This window comes from Anas platyrhynchos, chromosome 2, assembly GCF_047663525.1.
Source record: "Anas platyrhynchos isolate ZD024472 breed Pekin duck chromosome 2, IASCAAS_PekinDuck_T2T, whole genome shotgun sequence".
NCBI classification, from domain to species: Eukaryota; Metazoa; Chordata; class Aves; order Anseriformes; family Anatidae; genus Anas; species Anas platyrhynchos.
In genome coordinates this window covers 118,284,651-118,306,159 of record NC_092588.1, presented here as the reverse complement: position 1 = coordinate 118,306,159, position 21,509 = coordinate 118,284,651, and the positions used below count along the sequence as shown (strand labels likewise).

General features: G+C 47.3%; 1 protein-coding gene across 2 annotated transcripts; it reads right to left on the bottom strand.

Annotated features, from left to right (window-relative positions):
- Positions 1-12,626: 12,626 nt before the first annotated feature.
- Positions 12,627-17,212, bottom strand: EOMES (eomesodermin). Of its 2 annotated transcripts, none has more exons than XM_072033450.1 (6): positions 16,361-17,212; positions 16,081-16,235; positions 15,842-15,963; positions 15,267-15,425; positions 15,115-15,176; positions 12,627-14,385 (listed from the first exon to the last, which is right to left on the bottom strand). In XM_072033450.1, exons 1-6 carry the CDS (start codon positions 17,122-17,124, stop codon positions 13,707-13,709), a joined length of 1,941 nt encoding a protein of 646 aa, XP_071889551.1. In that variant the 5' UTR covers positions 17,125-17,212; the 3' UTR covers positions 12,627-13,706. The 2 variants fall into 2 exon arrangements, with proteins under 2 accessions (XP_071889551.1, XP_038031340.2); XM_038175412.2 differs by having other exon boundaries at positions 12,627-14,442; positions 16,361-17,210.
- Between the last annotated feature and the right edge of the window lie 4,297 nt (positions 17,213-21,509).

Genomic DNA, 21,509 nt, shown 5'->3' with positions numbered 1-21,509 from the left:
GTCAAACATTTTTATCAGAAGCTCGAGCAGGGAAGGTACCTGACCTACTCAGAACCACCTTTGAGAAAGGCGTGAGCCACCCTCGGCATTCAGCACCCCAATGGCTTCATGTTATCTACAGGAAAAGGCAACAGTTTCAGGGCTGGATGAGAAATGCACTGACCATCCCTCGTTTGGAATGGAAACTTGCAGAAGTGTCAGAAGATTGCACTGAAAGCACACTGGAAAGCATACACGGGAACCACAGAGCCAGTCCCAGCTGACCCATTTCAGTGGATCCTTTGCTGTAATTTACAGCACCGCTCTCAATAGCTAGCAGGGAACCCAAGATACTACTTGCTAGTGAGAATTGCCATGCAGCTGAACGTTAAATACGTTCTTACTGTTGTAGGCTGAGGTCATAAAATTGAACTCTTTGCCACAAAAATCTGCAGTGGTACAAAAAAATCAGAGTCATTTCACCTCAAACTGTTCTGGTCCTTTTGGAAAAAAACAGAGTGAAAATCTTTTGGCTAGTATCCAGCCCATTTAATCCCAACAGCAGTTACTCTACTCAGACACAATATGAGAATGTTTCAGCTCTAAGGAAAGAGCAATTCCTGCTTTATTCATTATATTAACACATGATTTTGGAGCAAATTCTGTAGGAGGCTACTATGTTTCTGTACAAATTTCTATGGCACTTTCAGTAAGGATAATAAAAAATAGGGGAAAAAAACACACATTTATCAGACAGACTGGCACCTTTTATTTTTATGTTGACTTGTTTATGTATAAATGCAAAGTAGTAGTTCAAAAAAGGTTTCCTTGGTATTAGTTTTCTATATATTACAGGATAATACATTGATTGTGAGTTTAAAGTTTATAAACTTTACAGCATTCTACGAGTTTTCATTGCAGTGGAAAATACATACTGGAGGTGCTCTTTCGTTATTCAAAATAACAATAGCACTCAAAATTCATACCATCTCAAACACACGCTGTGACACTGATAGCTCCGTGACTGAGGATTGGGCATGACTTGCTGGCAACTACCAGTACTTCTCCCCTAAAATGTGGACATAATTCCACAAAATAATACGTTTGGCTTTACAGCACTTATCATTGGACTTAAAAAGGTGATAGAAACACATGACATAAACCGCTACATTTCCATGAAACTATTTTGCTTGGCCAAATCTCTTCAGTAAGCCTTGAATGGCAGCATTCTTCCAGCAGGCTTTGTTTGGTGGCTATCACATCTTCACCCTGCATTGCAGCTGACCTTCTTCTGCCTGCTCTGGCCTTTACTCGATGCCTTCCTGCCCCCTTTTCTCCTCCAAAACTCAATAACCACAGTGCCTGCTGTCTTGAGGACATCCCTTCGATACTGACCCAGGCCTCCAAGTTTTCTCTTTGCCTTGTATATCCCCCACACTTAAGGCCATTCTCTTTCTGCTAGTTAATGACTGAACCTGGCATACATCCTTGGGCTCTGTGCTGCTCAGCAGGCAGCACTATGTCCCCACACCAGCCTCAGCCACGACTGCAGAAGCATCCTTGGGATTACCGCCCCTCAGGGCTAGAGGGCATCCATGCAAGACCCGACTGCCGAGCAATGTGAGGACCACTTCCATCTACCACTGCATCCAGAAAGCAAACATCTCTGCCTAAGAACTTGAAGTAGTGCAGAGCTAAGGCTTCAAGTGGCCTTCCCGATGGCCTGCCTCAGGTGCCAAGGAATATATCCAAGGGCTGCTAGAGTACTCAGCTCCTTTACTACAATGTAACTAACGCAACAAGAGACTAAAGTGCATTTAATGCCACCGTTTACATGATGGAGGAGACAAGAAAAAGGAACAGACCTTTGAAAAAAGGGGTGAGCAGGAATGAGAAGGCAGCAGCTCCAACAAGCAGCACTGCAAACCCCAAAGGAATAAGAGAGCAAGTGTCTGGGGTCTGAAATCAACCACAGAACAGAGGTTGCTTGGTGGCATCTAACAGGGATTTACAAAATCACAGTGGGATACCTCACATGGCTGGAGTGCTGCAATGGATGGATGTAAGCTCTTGAGGAAAGCCAGGCTGTGAAGACAAAAAACATGGATTTCAAACAGTGCAGTGTGCTGGCAGGAACACGTAGAGCTTTGCTGGGAACAAGCAATGAGACAGTCAAGACCTTATGGGCAGGGATCAGAGAACGGTCCAACATGGGTGACATTGTGCTAGATGCCTGCTATGGACCTGATCAAGATGGGGAAGAAGAAGAAGCCTTCATTCAAAAGCTGGAACAAGATTCATGATCATAGGCACTGGTACTCACTGGGAACTAGAACCACCCTGGTACCTGCAGATGGAGTAAAATAGCTGAGCACAAGCAGCCCAGGTTTCTGAACTCCATTGATGGTAACTTCATGATGTGAGTGACTGACGAGTCTTCTGCACTTTGCATAAAAAACATTTGGGAAATAGAGGGCAGCCATAAGAATCTGAAATTTTGAGAGAAGTGAGAAAGAAAAATTGGACAATTAGTGATGGCACTTCAGGAGAGCAGAAATCAGCTTGTCCAGAGATCTTTTTAGTAGAATCTCATGGAAAAACACCTTAGCAGGTAAAGGGAAAGCCTATGAGCAAGGACAACCTCCTCAAAGCACAAGACTGCCTATTCTTACATGCAGGAAGTCAAGCAACCATGTTAGAAGGCCAGTACGGATAGACAGATTGCTCCTGAATTCAAATACAAAAATAAAGCACTTAGAAGGTGAAAGCTGAAGTGGGCTTAGTCCCAGCTCCTGTCTCCAGTCAGATTAGATGGATTGAAATCTTGCACATTTCTGCAAGCATTCTCAATGTTGAATTTCCTTCCCTTTCCTCCAAAGCAAGCTCTTCTGTGGGCTCCAAAGAACTTAAACACGATATAGTTTTGCCTTTAGCTCACAACTGTTGATAATTATTTAGCTTATTGACATTCTCATTTAGAAGTTCTGTGTTTAGCCTGGAGTTTAGGACTGTTTCTGGCTCTGATTCCACCATTGAGATTGAGAACAGGTTCTAAACCTTTGCCTCATATCAGGAAGAACATCTGTCCTGATATTTCCAGATCCTCTTCAGAGAACGCATCAAAAACATAACACAGGCACAACTTTCACCCGTCTCTGTAGAATACATCTATAGCTATGGATATACCTATAGTGACATGTCTCTGTAAATCTATTCAGACCTGGCTACAGCTGTGTGTCACTTCTTAAACCAACAGGTTTGCCAGACCAGGTCAAGAACAAAGGATTATTACTGTTTTTTTTTCTTTTTTTTTTTTTTTTGTCATTGTTTTGTTTTTAAGAATGGTGGCACCACTTTCAAAGAATGCCCTGATCCTGGATGCAATGATCATCTTTTAGAAGAAAGACAAAGGATTTGCATGCTATTTAAACTGGTTACACAATGACCCCAGAATTCTGCAGTCATCTCTCTCCCCTGAAGTACTGTTAGCTACTTTTCAAGTGTCCTGTGAGAAGACAAAGAACCATTACGTTGCTTATGAAGCATGCTGCAAGCCATATTTTCATCAGTCAGCCCTTAACAACAACTTTCCAGTTTCTCAAATAATTCTTCATAGCACAACCTGCTACTCACATACTAGACCGTAGTTTTCTTCAGTTGTAGCTTCTTCCCAGAGAGAGAGAAAGATTTTCTCATAGGCAAGTCATGTTTTACAAGTCAATTCATTTCTGATTACATATGCCCTAGCGGCAGATACACAGATCTCAGAAAACAGAAATGATAATGAGAAGAAGAATAAATAATGAAGATCTCCATAGTAAAATAGTAAAAAAAAAAAAAAAAAAAAAGTTTCAGAGGCAATCTTTCCCTACCAACAAAGGTAGCTAAAGAATTAATGAAATGGAATTAAAAATATAGTCTTTTAAAATCGTAAACCAATCTCAATGTTTTTCACTTTTAAAAAACATCCTTTGAAATCCACTGCTGCAGAATGTGGTTCACAGTTTAGATTCTCTCAAGCAGTACTGATGGCTTGTTCATTTATTTCAGTATTTCACTTTCGCAATTTGCAATTTTTCTTTTTCAGCTTATGAAGTGTCTTTCCTGCAGTTGGATATTGGCTGCTTGTAATTTACTCTTGCAAAACAGTAGCAAGTTTGGTATTTATTCTGGGAGGCCTCAGGCCTATACAGGGAAGTCTAACAACAGTATGTGCTATGTCTGGAAAGTATTGGCAACATCACTTTTTTGTCCAACATTACTGATTTTATCCATTTAACCGGCAGGAGCAGATTTCCATATTTGTCCCTGAATGTCTACGCTTATTATTTGGAGGAGAAAGTAGAAGCATCAATGCAGGTCTTTCCTTGATGTCATTTACTATCAATTAATTATATCCAAATCCCCATTGGGGTTTTGAAATATACACAAATCCCACAAATAACCCACCCATGCTTGTGGATTCCTTGAGCAAGCTAACTTTATCTGAAGAAATAGCCTTGCAGAGTCTGATCCAAGAAGCGTTAACTTAATACATACCTTCTCACATTTCCAAATTAGCCTTAGCCAACCTATCCTGAGAGGTGTGTCATCACTGCCGAGTTAAATCTGGGTGACTGTGACTCAATGGCAAGGTCACTGGCCTGCAGAAGAAAGGTCACACACCCCAGGTGACACCTGTAAAGTTCTCAGTCACCTCTTTCTACCTTATCACCCTGCATTTCTTACAGCTGTGACACAGCAAGTGACGTTGCAATTCTCTCCATGCCATGACCCTGGGTTTTCTAGACACTGAGAAGGAACAGAATATCAATAAGGGAACTTTTATTCCAACAACCTGAGGGAAAAAAAAAAAAAAAAAAAAAAAAAAAAAAAAAAAAAAAACCTTTGATCTGAAGCATGGAGTTTTGTCTCTTTGAATGATAACACTGCAATTTCAAGACTAAGTGCACGTAAGATTATACCAAAGCCCAGTCCTGCCTTCTTTTCCGATAGTCCCTCTCTCTCACTAAACCTACATGAAATTAAAGAGATGATTGGCACGATCTAAAGGTGGTTTTTTTTTTTGTTTGTTTGTTTGTTTTTTTTATGGCAGAGAGAGACAGGGAAGTTGCTCCCTTCTCCACCAGTCCCAGCCAAAGTAATCCTGTTCTCTCCTCTGCACTGTCTCTGACTCTTACTGGGTTTTAGTCTAGGTGATTCAACTCATGAACCCAGCAAAACAAAATTGTCCTTTTCTCCTGGATGTGTCTCCTGTCAAGTCTGTGAAATGAATCGACTCACACAATGGTCTGATGAGCCCTACAGCTGGTACAACAGAAAGACTGAACCCACATGCCAAGCATAAAAAGGAAAGACTAAGGAGGGTTAAGTATTGTTCTCTTTTCTCAGCAGTTAGTGGAACCTTAAATGAACTCAAACCCTCTCCTATAGCTTCACTGTTCACTAAAGAGGCACCATAAACTTAACATGCTTTGGCCTACCTATTAACTTCTATAGCTCTTATCATAGAGGAGACTGAAAGCTTTAGTTGTTAGACAAAAGAGAAATAATCCACTTAGTGTCCATCAGGATTTCTTTAGGTGTGGTTATGGCCAGTCTTCAAGTCTTTCTATAGAATGTTTTCATTATTTACTTGAGTGACCTTTAAGTGTTATGGGCGGCCATTAACACTTCTCAGCATAACAATATTAATACAGATTGGAGAATAATGCAGATCAGATTTTATGGAAGTGAATAGGGTGGAGGAACGTAAGTTGCCATTTCTGCTGTTGCTGTGGCTCTCCCTGCAACTCCTAGCTTGGAGAATACTTCACTGAGATAATGAATCCAGGTTGTTTTCTTTTATTTTTAATCTCCATTCCTTGGGCGGATTGGTAAACAGAAGGTCACTGTCTCTTATCTAGTATTCTCCTCAAGAGACGGAGTAAAACTCAGAAGGGGCACACGGCCCACTACTTTAGCCACTTATCAAACAAAAAGGAAAAACAAAACAGAAACTACAAAATCCAGTCTAGTAAAAATCAGTCATCACCCCACAGTTAAGAGCAACCCATCAATGATGAGGGGTTTGTTTATTTGTTTAAACTTTCTGGTGATATACCCCAATACATTTTGCTTATTCATTTATTGTGTGCTATTGTGTCTTAGAGTCAAATACACTCCTTATTCCTCTAGAATCACTCCCAATATGAAACAGAAAGCAGCTTGTAACAGAGCACCCCTCCTGCAGCTACTTATCAAAGACACTATCCTGAAACTCCCAATATTTCAGACCATTTCCAGGGGGCTGCATCTCCCTAAGGATTCTCTATGGGTATGTCAGAAACACAAAACAGTACCCAAATCATAATCATGCTTCTTCTGATGTTAAAACTGCATTCAAACTATTACATACATTACATTATACTGTGCCTTGCTTAATGCCTTTTGTAGCACAGAAAACAAACAAACAAACAAACAAAACAGTGTGTGCTTTCTAATACCTATGGGAATGTCTTTCTCTTCCCATAGTTGATGTCAGGAAAGCACTAGACCTAACTGTCTCTTGGTAGAAATAGCAGTGTATTTCCAGGACTGTCTGAAATACTTGTACTATTATCCTTATCATTGTGTTTGAAGGTGTAAATACATAGGAAAAACAAGAGAAGTTGTGGATTCACAGCACATTCTCTGTTTGGCAAGCCAGTGCGTGCACTCTTCATTCAGTAAGAACAGACAGACTGGCCTGCTGATGAAAGAAAAGCAAGTACATTGTGTAGTAAACTGTGGAGCAAATGCGTGTCCACAGACAGCTGTTGTGGGGTAAGAGAGGTGCTGTAAATCCATGCTTCACTGTAATCCCACACCTACTGAAATGCTGTGATGATACGACTGTGGCATCTCCACTGGATCGGAGGGTCCTCTCCAGGGGGACTGGCTTTCCAGTCAGGGAACTTAAACCAAGCTCCTTAAAAGCTCTTGAAGACTGGCAGCTATTCTGGTCACCTCTGTGTATGGACTTCACTACTGAGGTATTAGTTGTCATGACCCATTATTGTAAAAGGAAAAAAGAAAGAAATGGAGGGAGACAAATATCTCAAGTATTGCTGCTTAAACAGGTGAAAGAAGTCTCCAGCATTCCTAGAAGGAATAAGAAAGTTTGCTTTTCTTTCTTAATTTCTACTCTGTTTCTTTGTGCTCAGTGCCAGCACAAGCAATTCTGCTGGTGCACAGTGAACTGAATTAGGGAATTGATCTGTCTAAAAAAATGACCCCATTCTTCACTTCCAAGACACCACCCTTACTCACTGGCCCATCCTGACAGCACGTAATTTCAGAGGTATATTATGGACATATAATTTAAACAGATCAAGTGGAGAAATATATTGGAGATTTCAAACTGAGCTTTACAGTGAAGATTTATCTGCTATTCAGATCATTGCTAGCACAAGCTTCAGCAACATTGCTCCATAGATTCTGCCATATTTTTCACCTGAGTCAAAGACATCCCCCTCTCCCCCCAACAAGAAGTTTACCTAATCTTTTCTCTCTAATGATCCTAAAAAGGAGTTGCAATTTAAAGGCAGCAGAGCAGAATCCTGCCTTAACCGACAGAAGTAACAAGAGAAGGGTTAACAAAAAGAGGTCTCTTGCTGAACAATAATCATATAAATCACAAAAAAAGCAAACAAACAAACAAACAAAAAAAACCTGCCACTGTGAAGAGGCAGGTATGAAAAACAGGCGTTGATTTCTTTTTTCCCCAACAGGTATGCTGGGTATGCTGAAAGATCTTCTTTGTGTTGACTGTTCCTCTGAAGAATCAGTTTAAGAGCTCTCCTTGCCTAAATTATAACTTTGCTGTGACATTAATATCATTTTCTCATATTCTTACTTAATATAGGAAGTAATCAGACAATTTTAAAGTGTAAAGAAAGGGAGTATTTGAAATAATATTTCTGCTGTTGGGAATTTATCACTAAGAAAAAGGAAGTGCCAACATAATACAAACCAGTTAGTTCCTCAAGAATTCCTCTCCCCAGGAGAACAGCCAGAGTATTGCTACCAATTTAGAAAACCAGAAGACTTGAGACCCTAAAAATCAGACAGCCAAGTATATTTGCCATTTCTGAGCACTCAAACTAATAGTTAAGGTTAAAAATAAAGATGTTTTTCCTCCTCAAAGGAAATTTGCATTTACGTCAAGCATTTTACAAAGACTATATTACCCTACAAACAAAGGTGATCATAACCATTCCATGGAGTTTAACAATTAATGTCCTACATACGCTACAAAAGCCTCACACTGTTGTAAGAAAACCAGACCCAACCATAACAGAATTGGCTCCTTTGTCCTCAGTATGTAGTAGAACATAGGGCCTCATTTCCAAATCTTCTAAAATTCTACTACAGGTCTGTTAACTGACTTCCCGCCCCCTAGATACATCCTTCCCTCATTTGCAGACATCATGCCCTGCTAAAAGAGAACCGAACAATGTCCCTGCATGGAGAATACTCCAGACTGAAAGCCCTCACCTCACTCTTTGCCTCATCTTGCTGATAAAAGAGCATCTGACTTTGAAAAAGCTCTAAAGACACCAGAACAGATTTAGGTCTTAAACACAAAAAAAAGTCTGACTTACACAGTGGCAGGAAGAAGACAGATTGCTTCTCCAGCTTTAAATATCACCACATGAATTCAGGCATTCTTAGCTTGAATTCATTTTAGTGGTATAAGCCAAAACGTGGTATGCATTAGGAAAATGCACCTGTTCAACACCTTCCCCAAAAGCAAGAAGTGACAAAAAGCAGTCAGCCTGGCTTTCATACTGTTATAGGTACCATAAGAGCTGCCATCTCATCTACCTTCTCAGAGCATTCCTTTTTTTTTTTTTTTTTTTTGAGAAACAAGGGACAAAATACATTCTTCCCCTTATAGCAGTACCTGACCAATCTCCATCATGGTCTGAGGGGATATTGCCATATGTCAGGAGAATAGAGCGACCATTTCACTCTGTGCACTACCCAGCCCTGGAAGGCAATTTGAGACCGTGGCAAGGAGAGCCTGAGAGGAACCAAACAGTAGAGGTGGGAAAACAACCCCTTAACCACTAAATATTATCAGTAAGAAATCATTTCCCTGCTGCAGATGGAAACTAAATGGTTTACAGCAGATAGTTTTACTCACAAGCCTGGAACTGAACTTGTGATCAGAGAAGGACTTTTCATCCTAACACACAGGCCTCCTGCACCAAATTAACACCACTCACATGTGGAAACCCTTTGCAGGTTGATAGTTACCCATGTGAGAAAAGTTAGGCCTTTATCTACTCTTATATGCGTGTTGGGCCTGCTGATTTACTTCCTCACCATCCAGCACTCCCTGCATTAGTTCAGTCGTTCAGGCAGGCAAATGGCCTAGCACTGTCTCTTTTATTTCCTCTCTCTATCCCATCTTCTATTTGATTCCAAAATGAAAAGGCAGGAGAAGGTGGCGGGTTAGAGGAAAGCCTGCAGAGGATTCTTCCTCCCTAGATTAGGATTTAATTGTATTCTAGTGAGTCCCTTCTGGTTGCGCTCGGTCTTTCAGATGAATGTTTCATCAATATGATTAGGATCACATCCCTCAGTCTCGTCTATTTACACAATCGGTTGTGACAGCTCAGAGTATAGTACTCCCTAAAGGAAATATTAGATACCACCCTATCATTTTATTCAAATCATATTTTGCACTCCGCACTTTCAGCCTAATGTCATTCTCCTCTGGATTACATATTTGTGATATGCAGCAAGAACTAAAATCCTTCCAATCAGGATTAGATTAATATTTATATTAGCCATATTATTACTATGAAGAGGGCTATGGATGTTGTGGAAGGTGGGGAGTGAGCTGTGGATACTTTGTGTAGGGAGGGGGACAGGACTGGCTGTACATTAGGGGGAAAAAAAAAGGAAATGCTGGAAAGTAAGGGCAGGCAGAGAAGAAAAAGAAAAAGAATAAGGAAAAAAAAAAAAAAGAACAGTATCGGTGGTGGCAAAACCCAATTTCGTGGGATGGATGGGCAAGAGGGAGGCACGGGCGGGCCCTGCCGCCCTCACCTCAGCCACCTCGGCGCCATTTTGTCCCCAGAGCGGGGCCACCCCAGCCGCCACCACGGGCTTCACAGCCACCCTAAGCCGGTCACCCCGGCGGGATGGGGCATTTCTGAAGCATAATGGCACCGGGGGAGGGTAGATCCCATCGAGGGTAGATCCCCCGCCTCCCTCGGCCGCCCCTGCCGCCCTCCCCTCAGGGTCGCCTCAGCGCGCCTCTTGCTGAGGTGTCCCTGAGGGGAAGGAGGCGGCGGCTGTGAGGGACCGCCGAAAAAACCCTTCCCGGGAAAGCCCCCTCAGCGAGGGGGAGGTGGAAAGAAACGAGCAGGCGACGAAAAGCCGGCGTTGAGGACGGGGTTGGGTGGAAGAAATTCAGACTGAAAGTAAAACCTCGATCAAATAGTCGGAAAGACAGCGAAGAAAAAAAAAAAAAAATAGCTGCTCCTTCCTCCCGCAGAGAAGCGGGGAAGGAGCCCTTTCTGCCGCCGAGGGGAGGAAAGGCGGTGGGATGGGAAGGGGCTGGGGGTCGTTTGGTTTTCCCAGCTGGGTGTGAAGAATCGGCGGAAAAGTTTGGGGCGAGCAGCGAGGGACGAAGTTTCGTTGGGAGATCGGGCGGGTGGCTCCGACGTGGCGGCGGCGAGAGCAAACGCGGGGCTGTTTTAACGAAAAAAACACCAAACTGCTTGCTGAGGAGCCGCCTCCATCCCAGCCGGCCCTGGGATGAGCCCCTCTCCGCTGCCGCTGTTCACCCGCCGGGAGCAGATGCGATTAAAGCAGAGGCAAACGCCGCACACGAAGAGCCAGGAACCTCTCCCTCGAAGAACAGGGAAATAGCCGAGATAATGGTTAAATCGCGGGGAACGGCCTCAAACGGTTAAGAGCGCATTTCGCCCTCTCCATGGGTAGGGGAAAGTGGGAGGAGGGCATCCCCACACCCCACAGCACCCGCCTGGGCCAAGCAAGCAGACCCCAGCCAGCATCGCCCGGCGAAGCCCGGATTTTCCTTAACCGATGACTTAATTTCTACAGCCTCATCGGGCACGCTCACAGCTCGCCTCTCACTGCACAGCATCACCCACCACGGTGCAAATAACTTTTGTTTTTTATTTTTTTCCCCTAAACCCCCTGCTCGCCGCACTTTCTACCCAAAAATCGCCAGGCGAAGGCGTGAGAGCGGGACCGGCGGCACCCAGCGCCCGTCCCAAGCGTGGCCGGGGGAAAAGGGACGAACACTTTGGGGTCGTCCCCACCCTTGCCAGGAGTGTCCAGGGGAAGGGGGCGAGCACCTTGGGGTGGCCCCCGCCCTCCCAGCCCGCGATAAGGGAGCCGCAGGGGCTCTCTGCTGTTTGCCGCGGTACGAAGCGAAGTGCAAGGGTAGTTAACTTTATCTTCTGCTAATGAAAACAAATAAGAAGCACCCGGTTCCTTGATCTTTATTTAAATATAGAGTTGTTTATCGGTGTCATCCTATGAAGATTAATTAGCTACCTTTATTCACAATTTGGCGTCTGACACCCCATTTTAGGAATGCATTATAATCACAAGGTGTTAATTGGGGCCAGCCAGGCACTTATGTTTCTATTAAACAGTGTGAGGACTTTTCACAAGTATTTTTTTTTTTTCTTTTTCTTTTAAACAGCGCAGTGCAAAAATATACAGCCTTTAATAACGCGCAGCGGCGGCACCGTGCTCCGGAGCGCCGGGCGAGCAGCGAGTTTCGACGGGGGGCAGGAGAAGCGGGAGGGGAACCCCTAAAAGGATGGAAAAAAGGAAAAAATGAAATTAATAAAACGAAAAAAAAAAAAAGCTCTGTCCCCAGCCGCTTACAAATGCCTGCCGGTCTCCTCCCGTCCCAAACGTGGTCCATCTCTCCGGGAGAGCTGTCAGGGCTCCGCTGCGCTCACCCAGCGCAGCCCCGAGGTGATGGAAAGCTCCTCGGGAGGCGGCTGCTTGCCTTCCCCCGTGCTGGGAGCCACTGCAAACGCCCCCCCCCCCCCCCCCCCCCCCCCCATTGCTTTAGCTCCATCGGGGAGGGTCCCGGCCCGAGCCTTGGGGTTGTTTTGTTTGCAGCCGCGCATCGCTAACAGCTTAATCCCATTACCGCCTGCATTTCCTCGGGAAAGGTGCTGCCGCCGCGGCAGCCGGGCTCCGCTGGCTGTGCTAGGAGGGGCTTTCTGCCCCGATAAGGGTGCGGGGGAGTTTCTTTAACGCGTTCCGGGAAGGGGCGGGGGCTGAGCTCACACCTCGCCCCCCGCAGCTCCGGGGGAGAGGGGCCCTGGGGCTGGAGAGCAAGCGTGGGGGGAAGCTCAGAGATTTGGGGGCGGGATACAGAAGAGAAAGGGTGCAGAGTAGGAGATTTACAGGGAGAAGAAAAAATAAATAGTAAAACCTAATACAAGTAGCAGCATCTATCTGAACACAGCAGCAAGGAGAAACTTTAAGAAGATATTTAAATTTGGAAACATCTCAATCCCCACTCCCTAGGGATGCAGCATCCCCAGGCTTGGGCTCCCTCCTCCCCCCAAGCTGGGATGCCCAAAAGAGGCAAAGAAGCAAAGAGCCAATCCCACTCATCCCTGGCAGCACCACATTTATTAAAAATTACTACTATGTACATAAAAAACAGAACCAACTTTCACGGGGAGAAGTTTGTGTGCCAGTGCTCTAGGGTTGATGAGTTTAAAATGGCTGAAACTATAGGCAAGAAAAGTGGGTAAGTTACATCACTTCCAGTTCGACACAGGGCAGCTGAAAGTCACTTTACATACACGCAAATAGAAATCTGTTAATGGTCTTTGCAATGCTCCATATGCTAAGTTTGATTAACCAAGATATGCCTTTTGAACTTCAAAGTACCACCGGAGGTCCTTCTGGCTGAACAACTATAGGTCAACTATTTATACATTATTCCACAATATGCTACAGTGTACCTAGACAAAACACAACTGTACACTTCTGATTTTTTTTTTTGCCACCTCAGTAAAGGTTAGGCTTTTGGGATGGAGGCATGTTCTTATGCAAGTTCTGAACAAAGAAAAGTCAGATTTGGTCATTATAACACCATTGCTAGCAACAGGAACTTAGATTAAAAAAAAAAAAAACCCTGCCTGGCAAGCAGGCCTTATTTTTTAACCATCTTCTGCCAAAGAAAGCCTTAGCTGAGCAGCATCCAACTCAGCCAATTGTGCTGCAGACAAGGGTTGAAGAAACCAGCTTGCCCTAAAGCAGAACATAGCATCTGTGCAGCCCCCCGCAGCCTAGCCCCCTTTTTAATCAGGGGGGCAGGCAGGGAAGACAGTGAAATTTAGGATCCAACCCCCTGTTTCATTGCTCAGCAGTGCATAGATTTGATCAGGCCTCTGAGCTAAGCCAAACTGTACACTTTAGTGTCTCCAATAAATAAGCCACCTTGTAAAAAAAACTAGGCTCCTGCTTACAGCTTCCACATGCGGCTCCTTCTAGAAGGAGATAACTGTATCATAATTTGCTCTTTCCCTACTTAGTTACCTGCAACAGTCAAAAAGCTTTGGCACCTTCTTTAGAATTGCACACAACAATTTAAGGTGGAAGGCAAGAGTCTTTTTGGCAATTGTAATGCAAAAAAACCAAGGCCACCCTGAAAATAAAACAGCCAACTGGAGTAAAAGGATGCTTTAAGAACTAGTATAGAATGCATAGTAGCCCATGCCTTTTGAAGTGTCTTTGTTATAGTCCTCAGCATTAATGTCCTCACATTTCATGGATGGGGAATTTTCATTGCTTGAAGTGCTAGGGGAGAGCCGTCTTCGCTTACAAGCACCCGTGTAGACCCCAGAATCATTTGAATCTAGAGACTTTATGGAGGGTGGAGTCTCTATCCAGGGCGAGCCAATTTCTTCTTTCACCTTCTCCTTGGAAAGCTGGTCTTCAGAGAAGCCTGGAGGACTTGTTCTGGAGGTCCAAGGTAATCCCGTGGTCATTTTCCTCTGGTAAGAGCCCCTGCTCCCCCAGCCAGCCATGGATGGAAATGTTGGGTCGGGGTAGTATCCCAGAGCATGGGATGTCTGAAGCGGGAGGGATTTAATGCCATAAGGGAGCAAGGTGCTAGGAGAATACTCCGTCTCGTAGGAGTTCATGTCCAGTTTGTTGGCACTGGGCTGCTGTACAGGAGTAACAAACCACCGCTGAGGAGGGCTGGCCACCTCTTCGCTCTGCTGCGGGGAGAGCAAGCCATTTGTCTGCGGTACGGTTCTCTCACCGTTGTAAAACCTGGCTGGGGGCAGGTTGTTGACAAACTGTTCTTGGAAGAACGGTTGCACGCTGTAGCGGGCGCCAGGGACGATCTGGTGGGATCTAGGAGAATCCGTGGGAGATGGAGTTAATCTGTCATTTTCTGAGGCTGTGTACATGCTACAACATAAAAGAGAAACACTGAGAGTCGTTCCTACAATTCCAAGTACAGTATTAAAAAGAAAAAAAAAAGGAAGAAACCGAGTTATTTCCTAGCTAGAGCTACAATCAAGTTGATCTGGAAGTTCATTTTCATCACCTTTACAAATTCAGGTTGCTTTTCCTAGACCGGGATCAAGTTTATAATATTGTTACCATCAGTATGCACCGTTATCTGCCAAGCAATCAATTTTAAATGAAATGCAGCCCTTTGAGAAGCTGGACTTGAATACCTACAACTACAGGTTTTCAGAGACAAGCATCAGAAATGGATGACTAGGCAAGCCTTGCTTACACTTTGAAGTCACCTATCCTGTACAGATACTGCTGATACACTGCTGCCTGCATCCAAGCCAGCTAGGTTTTGCCAGTGTATTTAACCAAAATTCAGCAGCCTGCTGTAAAATGTGATCAAGATGATGCATCAACTCTTCAAATAGACATATGCCTAAGACAGACATTTAACATCTTTAAAAAGAGCGCATGAGCCAGCAGAGCTGCTAGTAGAAGTATAACTGCTTCTGAAGAACTGAAGTATTATCAAAGAGCTTCCCTTTTTCTCTTTAGACACGAGTATTTGAGGGCAGAATCATGCCTCAGACAGAAACAGCTGCAAGACAGACATGTACTTACGAGTCATAGTTGTCCCTGAAGCCCTTCGCAAAAGGATTGTGATCAATTTTGAGCTGTGTAATCTAAAAAACAGGAGCAGAACACAGTAAAAATGACATGCTGAACCCACACCACCCAATTTTATACCCATAGTTTTATGCACCCGTGCTTACATCAGTGTTTTGATATGCCGTAACTGCTATGAACTGAGTTTCAGGGAAAATAAACGTCTGCGTCTTCGAAGAATCATTCAGATCTTCGACCCCATCTTCGGTCACTTCCACAATGTGGAGCCGAGGCTGGTACTTGTGTAGAGACTGCAGTACTATCATCTGAAAGGAACCATGGAAGACAATGCTAAATCAAACTGCAGCAACCTTACCGCTTCCAGGCAATAAAAGTCCTTTTAATCCTCTGACTCGGGAAGGGGGAGATTTTCGCTGCTAGCGGGAGAGGATTCACAGCAGGCAGCCCTCTGCTCCGCTAGGTTACTAATACGCTAAGTTCTGTAAATGCAGCAAGTCAAGAGCTATCAGCTGCACTTTTTGAACAACCCTAGGCTAAAGACATCTCGCTTAAAGACAAAGAAATTCATGCAGACACTTCTGACATCGCTTCTCCCTAGGAAGACAACTAGAAAAGCAGATTTACAGCCCCCTAAGAAAGGAACAAGTGACAAGGACACTGACCTAGCAGCTCGACAGGCTGGAAAGCCCCGAGAGCCCGGTGTCCCCGTGTCGCCATTTACCTGCGCGTTGTTGTTGTTGGCACCTTTGTTGTTCGTCAGCTTCAGCTTCCCGAAGGAGATCTCCTGCCGCATCCAGTGCGCCCCGGTGTTGGGCGACTCGGGGTGGACGTACACCTTGTTGCCTAGGGAAAAGCCCCACATCAGCGGGCAGCCAGAACAGAAAGGAGCCCTGCCAAAGGGATGGGAAGCAGGGGGGATCTTTAGGGGAAGCCGAGCCGGGCGGGGAGAGCCGCCCTTACCTTGCATGTTGTTGTCGGCTTTGCCGCAGGTCACCCACTTGCCCCCCTGGAAGCGCCAGTGGTTGGGGTCCGCCAGCACCACCTCCACGAAGACGTTGTAGTGCGCCGTGGGGTTGAGCCCGGTGATGTTGAAGCTCAGGAAAGGGAACATCCTCCTGCGGGAGGGGACCAACACCATGCTGCATGCGGGACGGGAAAACACCGCACCGCCTGCCCGGGAGCCGGCCAGCATCCCACCCACCCCCGTGGGACCCCCGTGCCCCCTTCCCCGGCTTCTTACCGGCCCTGCTTGGTGATGATCATCTCCGTCTGGTGCCGGTGGAACTTGAGCCACAGGGGCCGGTTGCAGAGGAAGACCTGAGCCCGCAGCCCCGGCCCGGCTGCCGGCACCCCCAGCGCCCCGAGCCCCCCGCAGGAGCCCCCGGCCGCCGGGTAGGGCCCGTAGAGCCCCCCGGCGGCCGCCCCCTGCCCGTACTGGTACCCCCCTCCGCCTCCAAACTGCGGCCGGCCCCCGGGGGGACACACGGCTCCGGTGAAGCCCCCGGGGGACAGCACGGAGCCGTAGGGGTAGCGGGGCGGCCCGCCGGGGGGCTGGTAGACGGCGCCGTGCTGCGCTCCCGGTGGGTAGGGAAAAAGGGCGCAGGGCCCCCCCAGCTCGCCCCCCGGGGGGCCGGGGGACTGCAGGTAGTAGCGCTCGGGGCTCAGGCTGTCCAGGGAGTAGCGGGCTGCTGCTGCTGCCGCCGCCGGGGGCAGCTCCTCCTCCCCGCAGGGGGTGGCTTTGCGGCCGTCGGCTTTGGGGGCGGCGAAGGGCGGCTCGCCCCCCTCCGCTTCGCCCAGCATGGTCGGGGCTCCCCCAAACTTCTTGGCAGCTTTCTCGAGCTCCAGGCGAGGCGGGGAGCCCGGCCGGGGCGGCCCGCGGGTGCTGCTGCTGCTGCTGTTTCCTCCTCCTCCAGCGCCTCGCCCGCCGCCCTCCAGCGGGTAAAAGGGGGCTCCCGGCAGGGGTGTCCCCCCCGCTGCAGCCAGCAGGGGCTCGCCCAGCTGCATCCCCGGCGGGCGGCGGTGCCCAGCAGCCCCCTGCCCGCAGCCCGCTGCCGACCCCGACCCGCAGCCGTGCAGCGATGCGCCGGGGCCGGGCCCGGGCCGTTTATACCCCGCTCCTCGGGCAGCCGGGGAGGGGCATGGCTCGTCGCCGCCTCCCCCGCCCCCGCCGGCCCATTGGCTGGGCCGGGTGACACTAATTTAATTAGACAGCTACTAATTGGAACAAGTCACCTGTGACTCTGGGGTGCGCGTCCCCGGCACCCCCCTCTCCCCCCCCCCATTCCCTCCCCGTCCTCCCCGCAGCCGGCTGCCGGCATCACCCCCATCACCCCCCAAAAAAGAAGGGCCAGGCGAGCCCGGCCGTCCCCCGGTGCCCTCCCCGGGTGTCACCGGGAGGCACGCCGCACCTTACCGGGGGGGCTCGGTGGGAAGCTGCCGGTGCTCGGGAGGCCGGTGGCCGCTTCCCCGCAGCCCGCTTTCCCCTTCGGCACCGCGCTCCGGAAAGGCAGAGAGGGGATTCAGGAGAGTGCCAGAGCCCGAAATGCGGGAGCGATCCGTTCCTTGCTTTCCCCCGGATGGGAACGGGGATTTGGGGAAGATTTGGATGCCCGCCTGATTTTGCGGAACGGGCAGAGCCCGCACCAAGGATTTGGCAGCTCCAGCCCCGCAGCCCCTCTCCCCGCAGCCGCCCGCATCGCGGGGAGCGCTGCAAGCCCGGTGCCTCCTCCTCGGGGCCGAATTTGAGGGCGGCCCCAAGGAGAGGCCAGGATTTCGTTGCGGGACGCCAGGAGCCGCCGGCGGAGCCGCTCCGCATCGGGCTGCCGCAATCCGCAGCCAGCAACCGGAGCGGCTCCGCAGCGGGACGCGGATCTTGCTCCGGATGCAGCCCGCACGGCGGTGCCCGGCCGGGTTTTGGGGTCCGGGATCCGGGGTTTCACCTGCGTCCCTCGGATCCCAACCGAGAGGCGGCTCCGGGGGGAGCGGTCCCCTCCGTGCCACCTGCGGGGTGCCCGCGGGGGGCTGGTGACAGCCAGCACTGACCCCTAACCCGCTGCCCCCAGTCCCCACGTGCGCTCCGGGACAGCGTTTTCCCGATTTGGCGTCCGAGGAAGACATCGAAATAGTGCCGGGGAAGCCCGGTGCTCCGGCACGGAAAGAGATTTGGCGATGCTTCTGTGCAGGGTGTAAGGGAGCGAATTTTTCCAGGATCACAGACCGGCCACGGTTTGACACAGGTGCCGGTCGCTGCTGAAAGCTGCTGCGGTTTTTCCTCCAAAATTTGGCTAACCTCGCGTTTCAGAGAGAAAGGCAGAAAACCTCCCGATGGTGCTCAGGCTGCCCGCGGTGCCTTCAGCGGAGTACGGGGGGCAGGAAAACCGTGGCCGTCCCGCTAAAAGGGGAGCTTTCCACTTCACCACGAAATACACCTGCGGTGAAGTTTCCCTAACGAATTCAGGTTTCCTTCCAGCTCTTTCCGGAGCAGGGGGGATTTTCAGCTCAGCTCGGAGCAGCCTGGCCTCGACCCCAGCCTCTGAACACGCAGCTCCCCCCAGGCCGGCCGGCACCGGGGATGGGGATGGGGACGGGAACAGGGACAGGGACAGATACGGGGTTGGGGACAGGGACAAGGACGGAGACCTGCTCGCCTTCGGCTGCCCTTCGGCTATGCCAGGGTTTGAGGGCGCAGCCTGAAATGTGGCTGCTCGTTCACGCAATCTACACGGTGCGGAAAAAGTCCCAATCCTCCGCACCCCACAAATTGAAGTGGCCATCGCTGGCACCTGCCGGACTCCCGGGACCCGGGATCTCATTGCCCCGGCTTGCAATTCTCCCCCCGTGGCTCAGGGAGGCAGCCGGGGCATTGCCCCACACAGTCCCTACAAGTCGGCTCCGCTCCTGCTGCCTGCCCCGGACCTCTCCGGGGAACATCACCCCAAAAAGCTGCGGGATGCTTCGCTCATGTGCGGGACCGGAGATTTATGAATAGGTCCCGCAGCCCTTTAGATGCTATAGATAAATTGCAGAAGCAGCAGACTGGCGAAACAGAAAGGAGCGTGTTAGGTTCGTAAAACTACCAAAATAACCTCCAAACCACAAAAAGAATGTTGAAAGAAATTGTAGGTCTTTGAAGGGTTACAGATTATCATGTTTTGTTGGGTTTTATTCAAATAAAGCTGGGTTTCCCTGGGTTTATTCAAATACAGAGCGCCTCTGACTCTGAAGAAGCTGTTCCAGAATACCTCATTTTCTGCAGCCCGAGCAACGGCAGAATGACACTACACTGAAATCTACACTGCAATATTCCCTCCTTTGCCTTTGGCATAAGATTGAGACCTTCCCTCTTTCTCGGAGCTCAATGATCCTCTCTTTCAGCAAACTGCTTAAACTTGTGGGGGCTAACACAAGTACCCTGCATTGAAAGGCCTAGGAGGAGAAAAGTTGGAAACTGCAAAACTTATTCCATCAGGCTGTTGCAAGCATCTACATAGTTATGACTTTATACATCAACACATATAGCCATATATATCCATTATCCCTTTGTATATGAGTACGGGGACACACAGACACAACTGGTCTATGTGGACAGCTTATAAATTTTAGTTACAGGATCCCCTGTAAATACTTGATCCCCGTGCTCTTCCCAAAGTCCTGCTGCCACTATGGCAGGACACACAGGCTATGCAATATTTTCTGAATGCTACGTTTGAACTGTTTCTGCAAGGCAATTTGTTTCCTTGCTTGATTTTTCCTTGATGTGATTTTGCTTTAAAAATAGCTTGCTGTTATAAGATGCCCTCCTCAATTTGCTAGCATCCAATTCCCGATGGGCTTCAATACTTTCACCTTTATGGCAAATTTGTGCTGGAATTTTGCAGATTTTTTTTTTCCTCCAATCATCCAATCTGGCTTCCTCCCCCCCTTCAACTACATGCAGAGTAGCTGGCTAGGCAGAGGAAGGAGGATATTTAGATGCATTCATGAGACTTGCCACACTTCTACCATCTTTCAGTGTCACTTTGGAAATCACAAAATCAGAGATTTTTTAGATGTGGCTAGTCATATGTGAGTCTCTCTCTTTCTCTCTCCCCCTCTCTCTCTCTTTCATCTTGCTACCTTTCTTTCCAAGGCAGTTGAGTGCTTACAGCATGCAGAAAAATCAGGGATGTGTTAGTATGCTCGTGAAAGGCTCAGGGCACTGCAGCTTGATGCTTAACCTCAGCAGCTGTTTTTATGATGAAGCCGGCTACTGCTTTGGTTGTTTCATCTGTCAAACACAGACAACAGCCACCTCCTCTGTGGGATTGTTAGCAAACTAAATTAATTGGAAATGCTCTTTATTTTCTGTTGCAAAGAGTTGTCCTGTAGCTGCAAAGACCACAAATCCATTTTATTTTATGACAAATGGGATTTTCCAAGTGCAGAAGTGTACGGTCCTGGAGGCACAAGGAGTGCAGCTTTAAATACACTTTGACCCATAAAAGTTTGAACCCCAAGGAGTTAAAAAGTAGTCAGCTGTTGTTCAAACGGATATATACGGGTCTTAAATATAAGAAAGCAATAGGTCTACAAAACCAAAGAACTGTTATTTTTAATATTAACTGGGGATGGTGTCACATTAACAGCAATTTTACTCATTGGTAATCCATTCAATTTAGCTGCCATTTCCATCAGAAACATTTTTAAAAGGCAGGGTACAGACATTAAAAAAAAAGTTCACACCAGTATACATAATGATACATAATTATTACGGGGCTAATTTATAAAAATGAGATGGTAAAGAATATCCTTTTCTAGACAAGGTATATGAAACAGAAAGAACAGACATGAGTTAATGAATCAGGAACTGGAAGAAACAAGTCAGTATTTGTAAATTAAGTGGTATTCAAAGTAGCCATATCTGTCACATCCTTTCTCTGCCTTATAAGGAAAAATACCTAAAAGCCTGTATCTTTAGCTGTGATGTTAAATTAAAGGGAAATGCAAGGATTAGTAAAAATTTATCAAGGTCTGATACTAATAAGGAAAATATGGCAGTGTAGCACAGATAAGATTAAATATATCCAGTGCTTGAATTAAATTCCTGGCAATGGATAATTTAGATAGGTAAACTCATGTAACCACTTTTTCTAATTGGGCCTAAGGTACCCTGTTGGCTACAGAACAACAAAAAAACCACATTCTAGAAAGTGTAAGACTTAGCCAAGCAAATACCTTCTACATTTTGACAAATATATTGAAAACCTACAAGAAGGGAGATGGGAAAAGCATTAAGTTGGATTTAGTTTTGAGGTGATTTCGCTTCCTTAAAATGGAATTACAGAAACTTAGGAAGAGACTGAAATTAGGATCACAAAGCCGAGCGTAACCACGAGCATCATTTCATATTT

Bases quoted from the DNA above. Each gene is read 5' to 3' on its own strand.
- EOMES (XM_038175412.2), bottom strand. From the start codon at position 17,124: ATGCAGCTGGGCGAGCCCCTGCTGGCTGCAGCGGGGGGGACACCCCTG. The intron at 16,236-16,360 runs GTAAGAAGCCGG...CCCCTCCCGCAG, and splicing joins ATCATCACCAAGCAGGGCCG to GAGGATGTTCCCTTTCCTGA. The intron at 15,426-15,841 runs GTAAATGGCGAC...GGTTCCTTTCAG, and splicing joins CCAACAACAACAACGCGCAG to ATGATAGTACTGCAGTCTCT.